Source organism: Phyllostomus hastatus, unplaced genomic scaffold (genome assembly GCF_019186645.2).
Source record: "Phyllostomus hastatus isolate PE091 unplaced genomic scaffold, TTU_PhHast_1.1 phas_scaffold_114, whole genome shotgun sequence".
NCBI classification, from domain to species: domain Eukaryota; kingdom Metazoa; phylum Chordata; class Mammalia; order Chiroptera; family Phyllostomidae; genus Phyllostomus; species Phyllostomus hastatus.
The window spans coordinates 14,258,348-14,267,163 of record NW_025334006.1 but is presented as its reverse complement, the minus strand read 5'-3'; the positions used below and the strand labels follow the sequence as shown (position 1 = coordinate 14,267,163).

General features: G+C 37.4%; 1 protein-coding gene across 1 annotated transcript; it reads left to right on the top strand.

Annotated features, from left to right (window-relative positions):
- Positions 1-324: 324 nt before the first annotated feature.
- On the top strand, positions 325-8,287 carry SPAM1 (sperm adhesion molecule 1). The gene is made up of 3 exons (XM_045855590.1): positions 325-1,278; positions 1,916-2,005; positions 7,805-8,287. The coding sequence occupies exons 1-3, from the start codon at positions 325-327 to the stop codon at positions 8,285-8,287; spliced, it is 1,527 nt and encodes a 508-aa protein (XP_045711546.1).
- Positions 8,288-8,816: the final 529 nt, after the last annotated feature.

The following is an 8,816-nucleotide window of genomic DNA, read 5'->3' as shown; positions in this document are numbered from 1 at the left end:
AATTGAGCTAAACTCTCCAAACTTAAAATTGAGAACTTGGTAAAGCTTACAATCAGAAAGCTTACATTACAATACAGAAATGTAGTATAACAATACATTCTTTCTTTCTTTGCTTTTCAGTTATAGATAAAGCAACTTGCAAAACCTTCCTGAAACATGAAGCAGGAAGAATAATATTTAAAAGTAATATCATTATACCTCTTTATCCATCAAAGTGGCTTCATTTCATTATTCTCTCTTCTGTGCTTAAATCTTAGGTCAAACATTGGATAAACCAAAGGGTGTAGGAAAAAATAAGTGATTTTCATAGTCTTACTCTTTACAATGGGAGTGCTGAAGTTCAAGCATATCTTCTTTAGGAGCTTTGTTGGGTCCAGCGGAGCATCCCAGGTTGTGTTCGCCTTCCTTCTGATGCCCTGTTGCTTGACTAAGGATTTCAGAGCACCCCCTTTTATCCCAGATGTTCCTTTCCTCTGGGCTTGGAATGCCCCAACTGAACCTTGTTCTAAGAGGTTTAATGTGTCCATAGATTTGAGCCTCTTCTCTTTAATAGGAAACCCCCAAAAAGATGCCATAGGACAGCCCGTTACATTATTTTATGTTGATAGACTTGGCTTATATCCTCATATAGATAAGTATGGCAGGAATGAGCATGGAGGAATACCCCAATTGGGCTCCTTACAAGCACATTTGGCTAAAGCTCAGACAGACATTGACCATTACATGCCAAAAGACGACAAGGGCTTGGCCATTATTGACTGGGAAGAATGGAGGCCTGTCTGGGCAAGAAACTGGAAACCTAAAGATATTTACAGAAATCGGTCTGTTGAGTTGGTTCAGCAACAAAATCCACAACTTAGTCTCGCAGATGCCACAAATCTAGCCAAACAACAATATGAAACAGCAGGAAAAAAATTCATGCAAGAGACTTTACAGTTGGCAAAATCACTTCGGCCAAAACACTTATGGGGTTATTACCTTTTTCCTGACTGTTACAATCATCATTATACTAAACCTCAATATAATGGGAGTTGCTTTGAATTGGAAAAGAGAAGAAATGATGAGCTCAACTGGCTGTGGAATGAAAGCACTGCCCTTTTTCCATCCATCTATTTGAATACCTTCCTAAAGTCTAATCCACGAGCTCCACTCTTTGTCCGTAATCGTGTTCAGGAAGCCATTCGGGTTTCTAAAGTACCAAATGTTCGAAGTCCACTTCCAATTTTTATATATACTCGTCCAGTTTTTACTGATGTATCTTCTCAATACCTTACTCAGGTAAGTAGATCAAGGTATGAGGGCTATGCAATAGTCCCACAAATAGTGTTTGGGGGAATTTAATATCATTTAAAAAATTTTTAGGAGAGTTTATTTGAGCTAAACTGATAACATATGCCAGGGCAAGATATCATTATTTGAGCTAAACTGATAACATATGCCAGGGCAAGATATCAAATACTCTGTCAAGATCCATCATTTTTGAAGGGAATGAAATTTAGCTTTTGATATCCTCTAGAAATATGTACACTGGCAGTTCTACATTATTTTATGAATGTAAAATAAGAATATGTTTCATTTTAATGTAATCATATCTTAGCAACCCTAGAAAATTAAATAGTATGGGCAATGTATTAACTTAGCTCTTTTTTTTTCTTTCTTGAGTCTGCTCTCCTGTCGATAGAAGAAATACAAATTATATAAATACCTGTATTTTTGTTATGGTAGTACAAGGGTGGTGTGAAAGATGAAAATAAATCATGGGGGAAACAAAAGAAGAAGAATATTTCATAAAACATGAAAATTAAGTAAAATTTAAATTATTAGTTAGGACAGCATTCTTAGTTTTGGTGTTACAGACTATGTATAGCACTTCAATTTTATTTTTATCTGTTAACTTTTTTGTCATATTTTCCAGGAAGACCTTGTGAGCACAGTTGGTGAAACTATTTCTCTAGGTGCCTCTGGAGTTATAATGTGGGGAAGCCTTAATTTAAGCCAAAGTGTGGTAAGTGGAATTGATAAGACATAGATGAGAACACTTCTACTATTAATGTTCTTGAGGACTATTGTGGTATTGAATAATTCTGTAGTTGGCACATAGTAGGTGGTGCTCAGTTAATATTGGCTGAATCGAACCATCTTTCACTTGTGTGGTATTTTGGGGAACAGAAAATGTTGTACCTGTTTTTCAGTGAGAAAACAGAAATTTGGTGAGATTAATTGAAGTTCTCTAGGCTCTGTGCTGTAGGCTTAGACTTAGTAAGACTAAGTTCTCTTAGTCTTACTTACTAAGTCACTTTACTAAGTAAGACTTACTAGCCACACAGCTACAATCTTAGTTTTCTGACACAGTGTTTATGTTTCTTTCTATTACACCATGCTGTGTCTCTTTTGAATAGAGGTCCAATTAGTCAATAGGCATTCATTTATTCTTTTTTAATTAATTCAATTACTGTTAATTAAGCACTTATTTATCCATTTAGTCATTTTAGTCATTCAGTGACGGGGTACTGCAAGAGTCAGCAAGCAATGTTGATGGGCCAAATCTGGGCTACTGCTTGCTTCTGTGTGTACAGATCATGAACTAAGAATGATTTTCATATTTTTTAGTGTATTTTAAAAATAAAAATATAGTATTTCATAATATGTGAAAATTATGTAAAATGTAAATATCAGTGTCTATCAGTAAAATTTCATTGTGACATAGTTAAGGTCCTCTGCTGGTATCTGCGGCTACTTTTGCACCTCAAAGGAATAACTGAGACTTTGTTACTGAAAATCCAAAAATATTTACTGTCTTCCCCTTTACAGAAAACATTCTTGACCCCTTGGTTTATTAATTAAGTTCTAGGTAATTCTTTAGATGCTAGAAATGTAGAAGTGAACAGAGCAAAGGCTTTTCACCATGGACCTGCATTCTCATAAGTGGAAATATAATGATACAGATATAATATGTCAGGTAACTGAGAAACAACTGTAATGAAGAGCAATGAAGCAGTATAGGCAGAAGGAAAGGTGATAGTGTTATTTAAAGTGGAGCAGCCATAGAAGGCCTCTCTGTTGAAGTACTGTTGGGTCAGAGACCTAATAAAAATAAGAGACCAAGCCTTTTTTTAAAAAAATATTTTATTTATTTATTTTTAGAGACAGGGTAAGGAAGAGAGAAAGAGAGGAAGAGAAAAATCAATGTGTGTTTGCCTCTCGTGTGCCCCCTACTGGGAATCTGACCTCCAACCCAGGCATGTGCCCTGACTGGGAATTGAACTAGTGACCCTTTAGTTCACAGGCCAGCACTCAATCCACTGAACCACACCAGCCAGGGCAAAGGGACCGAGTCTTAAGTGCAAGAGCTTTTGAGACTGTGACGTGCTTTTCAAAAGACTAAGGAGTTCCATGTGACTGGAGTGCTGTGATAGGGGAAGAGAGAGGCAAAGGGTGTGGTCAGTGAGATAGCAGAGGGTCAGCTGTAGGGCTTCAGAGATCATGATGGACTTTCACTCTGAGATGGAGAACCACTACAAGGTTGAGCAGAAGAGTGAGAATTTCTGGTAAACATTACAGAAGAATGACTTAGCTGGTTGAAAATAGATTTTAGAGGGGCTAGAGTGGGAGCACAGAGAGGCTGTTGGTGGTTTGGACCCTTTGTGCAGGCAGGTGTTTGGATTTTGAATATAATCCAATAGTAGAACTGAGAGAATTGGCTGAGGGTTTGGCAAGATAGATAGAGAAGAGAAGTAGTTAAAATGTTAAAATGATTCCTAGGCTTTTGGCTTGCAGGCGTTATCTCTGAGATGGGAAAGACTTTAGGAATGGTTTGGTGAGGGCCTGGCGGGGAAGAAAGTGGGATAGGTGTATGTGGGCAACTGGGAATTACTTTTTGAACATGTTAGTAAATTATCCAAACATTCCCTAAGGGAGAGAAAAAGGAACCCTTCTTTGTTTTCCACAGATTATATTTAGTCGTGTCAATTTTAAGTAATACTCTTTTATGAGAAAAAAAAAAAGGTCTGTCTGGGTCTGTTTTATTCCTTCTCTCCTAATGCATTTTGTTTAGCTCCAAAAGCTTTTAATTATCATGGCCTAATCATTTCCTCTCTTTATTTTCAGCCTTGTTTAATTCTCCTCATCAGTGCCTTATCTCCCACCTCTTTAATACTCTTATCTCAAAGCAAGAGGAAAGCTGTCACAGGGGTACTACTTACTGAGTTGGAGCTGAACTTTTTCTTCTCTGAGGGATGTGGAAATAGTGATGTAGGTGCTATGGAGAATGTCTAATAAAGTTCATGGCCCAGAGGTCTTATCCTAGGGCTCAGAGAGAAGAGACTGTACTCTAAGAGTAGCCATATTTTTACTTCACTTATAAAAGCACTTAACAGAAGTCACCTTTGTGAAATACTTTCAGGGTAATCTGAACCCTTTTGCCTGCTTGGTAGAATTCTATTGTCTCTGGTTTGGTCATCAATAAAGAGAAATAACATAAAATATAAGTTCAGGGAAAGGTATATATGTTCCATTTGCAAAATTTTTCATATGTCAGGGAATTATTTAAAAATTATAATTCATCTACATATACTTCTAATTTTCATTAGTTGTTTTCCCAGATCTATAAATGCCATTCTTGAGGGCTTTATGTTAGGTTACAATGGACCACTTATAAATTCTTTGTACTACAGTTCCTTTTTTTCTTTTAGAACTGAGGACTGCACCTTACTATGATGAGGAATGAGTCAGGCATTCCCCTATCAGTAGGATGGTGTGACATATTATGTAATTGTCACAGTTTTCTTTTACTTTCGCTTTCATCTTAGGCTCACATTCTTCTATCAAGATGCCCAGACTGTCGTCGATATTATTTGTACAGGGACAATCCTTCAACTTTAATGAACCTATTTTCGATTTAATTGTATTCCTTTTTAATTGCCCCTGTGGACTCTGTTCTATGTACTTCTGCTATATTTCCCATTGTATGATTATTCTGAATTCTAGTTCTATTACTTTCTCTCTTTTTCGATGTCATTTGTAATCGATAGTCATGGATTATTTGTCACGTTTCCTGGGGTCCACTAACCACTTGAGACACTGGTCATTGCAAATTTAGTTTCAATGACTAGAATGAACCTAAAACAGTTGTTATCAAATGTAAGCAAACCCTTGCTTTCCACTGTATTTTATTAGATCCACTGGTGTGATAAAGCCAACGGCTATTGGTCTGAGTTCATGAAACATGATTGTTAAATATTCATAAATTTTGTGAACTGGTTGTTCAACACAGCCACTATTAAAAAATTAAAGTATAAAAACTTAGAATACAATAAATTATATTAAAACAAAGTAATACATGCATATCATGTGTCAGTTACTTCGTGTCTTGAGGTTATTCACATCTATTGTATCTGTAAGTGAAAACATTACATGATGATGATGTACTCCTGCACAGCATGGTTCCACAATGTGTAATGGCGGGATACTCCATTTTCAGTTCTGCATTCTGTGATGTCAGGTTGGTAGGTTCAATTTTGCCATGGTGGGAGTATGTGCACCACAGGCAATGACAAGTGCTGTAAACCAGAACTCATCCTTTAAAAAGCCAAATTTAGATCTTTCCAAAGACTGCACTTAGTGTAGGCTAATGATTCTCAAACCATTTTCATGCTTTCACGCCTCTTTTTGCCTAGCTCTTGTCTCTGTGGACAACTGTAATGTCATTTGAACTTGGTATGAATTTTCACATATCCTTGGCACTGGGGATACAGTGTTAAAGGATACTGACAAAGTCTCTGCACTCACGGAACTCTTGTTCAAGTTGGAGATAGAGAAACTATGCACACGAGAAAAAAATTAATGTGATATGTACTATGCGAAATGTGAAAGTTAAAACAGATGTTAGAAAGTAGACAGAAAAGGTGCCTGAGAAGGGCACTGTTTAATTAAAGCTGCAATCTGAAGAACAAGATAGAGGCACCCATGTTAGAAATTAGAAAAAGGAGCATTCCCAGCAGAGGGAAACGGGAAGTGCAGTTCGAAAGGAACTGTCATGCTTGTGAAGCAGCCAGTGCAGCTAAGGGTGGCACAGTGGCTGTGTAAGAGGAAGGAAGGGTCATACCACATCAGTCTGTATACAAGTCCAGGGAAGTTGAATTTTATTCGGGAGACTGTGCACAGCTATGGGAGGGTTAAAAAGAGGTTTTCTATTACTGCCATAAAAATTACAAAAAGACTTTGTGGTTTAAACAACAAATGTATTATCTTATAGAACTTCTTATCTGTAGATCAGAAGTCCAACATGGGTCTCAAGAAGCCAAAGTCAAGGTGTCATCAGGGTTACCTTCATTTCTAGGGGAGGATCCTCACTTGCTCATTTGGGTTGTTGGGAGAGTTAATTTCCTCTTGGCTGTAGCAATGAGATCTCTATTTTCTGGCTGGCTGTGGCTAGAAATCTGCTTCTAGAGGTCATTGTTTTTGCTCTCTTGGCACTCTTCTCTACCTTCAAAGCCAGTGATGCTAGATTGAGTCATTTTTCACCTTTGAATTTTCCCTCCTTCTTCTACTATTTTTTTTTATCCCAGCTGGAGAAGTTTCTACATTTTTAAGGACTTGTGATTAGACTGAGCTCATCCAGATAATTTAGGATAATCTCCCCATCTCAAGGTCCATAGCCTTGAACACAAATGTCAAGTCTCTTTTGCCATGTGAGGTAACATGGTCACAGGTTCCAGGGGACTGGGGTATGGATGTCCTTGGAAGACCCTTATTCTGCATACCACTGAAGGGGCATCATCCCAAGGAAGGTAACAAGAAACAGATTCAAGTGGAAGCTGCCAAGAGTCCTTGACTTGCTTACTGACCTACCAACAGTTCCTCTGGTCTGCTGTGCTGAAGGACTAGCACAGCCTGCTCACTCAATGATACTGTCTGCTGTTCATGAAACAAAGTGACTATCTTCTATGGTTTCATAAAGACAGTGTCTCAGTTATAGAATACACTAGTCTCAAGATGAACCATTTTATTTACCACTCATTCTCTGCCCAATAAATATATTTGGGAAAGAGCTGTTATAATTCACCTGTAACCTGAACTATATGTATGATTTAATATAAAATATACTCAGGTGAACCTGTTTCGTTGTTTTGAGCCAGGAATTTAGAAACCACTTTGCCCTCCCAATGTTCTTTAAACTTATCAGAAAAATGGGTGATACTTATTACATGTATTTATAATTTCTTGAGGGCTAACTAATGAGATGCTGGACCCTGGATAAACACTTTTATATACTTACTATCTTTTTATCTTCACAACAACCACATGGAGTAGATGCTATAATTATCCTTTTTTAACAAATGATGAAGTTAAAGCACAGCCAGGTTAATTAATTTGCTCAAGGTCACCCAAATAGGAAGCCAAGAATGAGGAAGCTAAGGCTTAGAAAACTTGAAAGATTCCCAAGTTCATACAATTAGTTATTAATGGAACTGGAACTCCAATCCAATCAGGTCAGATAGACCCCAGAGCCCATGCTGTCCCCCCACTGTCCATTAGTTTATGAATTATTGAGGAAGGCCAAGGCTAGGGTATGTTAAGCCTCAGTCAGTAAATTATTTCAGTGGCATGGAATAGCATGTGAAACTTGCAAATGTTACAAAAAAAGGAATAATTTTTCTTATTAAGGTAAAAACCATAAAATAGTTTCTCACTTTTGCTGGGTCCACTTTTTTGGTATTCCCTTAGCAATTCCCTATTGCAGTGAATTAATTCACATGTGAAATATCTTGGATATTGATATGCTGACCTTATAATAATTTTACAGGACACCTGCATAAAACTACATAATTACATGGCGACTACACTGAACCCTTACTTAATCAACATCACCCTGGCATCCAAAATATGTAGCCAAGTGTTTTGTCAAGACAAAGGAATTTGCACAAGGAAAGTCTGGGACTCAGATAACTATCTTCACCTGAACCCATTGAATTTTGCTATTGAAACTAGTGCAGATGGAGCATTTAAAATAAAAGGGAAACCCTCAAATGAAGACCTGAAAAACTTTGCCGAACATTTTCATTGCAGCTGTTATGCCAACGATGACTGTCAGAAGGAAGTTGTTATAACAGATACTCATACTATCAACGTGTGTGCTGCTACAGGTGTTTGTTTAAATACTGTCCTGAATGCAAAAGAGGACCCATTTCATTTAAGTTTAGTGCTCTTTGTATCGTTTTTAATAATAGTATTAATAATATTAATAGTAATCATAGTATTTTTTGTGAAAACGAATAGCATGGAATGAAAACAAAGGTGTCAGAAGAATTTCTAGGGTGTCACAAAAGAGATAATGTGTCTATGGTTTTGAAAATTGAGTAACAGCTAGGTAGTGTGGAGACACAGGACAAAAGGAACTTCAGAAGAATGGAACATGCAATGTGGTTTTTAGAGTGGTGTACAGTAGGTGATGGCCACACAATGACTTTAAAATAAAGGCACTCTCAAACCTCTTGACCTGCTGTATTTTTTTCCATGCACTTACAACATGATTTTACTCCCTGTCACCTCTCCATAATGTAAACATCATGAGGACGGATACTTGGTCTGTTTTACTCACTGCTATAGCCACAGTGTGATCAGCAGTACCTGGGACTTAGCAGGTACCGACCAAATACTTGCTGAACAAATAAAAGCCAATGAGGAGCCACCAAAGGCTTTTAAGTGTGGCAGTTGTCATGACCACTTTCCATAATCTAAGTCCTCTTGGACCAATGCTGCCCTTTTCCTTAGCCCTCTCCTTCACCCTCCACTCCAATTATAATTCTACCATGAAA

Coding starts and splice junctions, on each gene's coding strand:
- SPAM1 (XM_045855590.1), top strand. CDS start 325: ATGGGAGTGCTGAAGTTCAAGCATATCTTCTTTAGGAGCTTTGTTGGG. Junction 1,279..1,915: donor CTTCTCAATACCTTACTCAG/GTAAGTAGATCA, acceptor CATATTTTCCAG/GAAGACCTTGTGAGCACAGT. Junction 2,006..7,804: donor TTAATTTAAGCCAAAGTGTG/GTAAGTGGAATT, acceptor ATAATTTTACAG/GACACCTGCATAAAACTACA.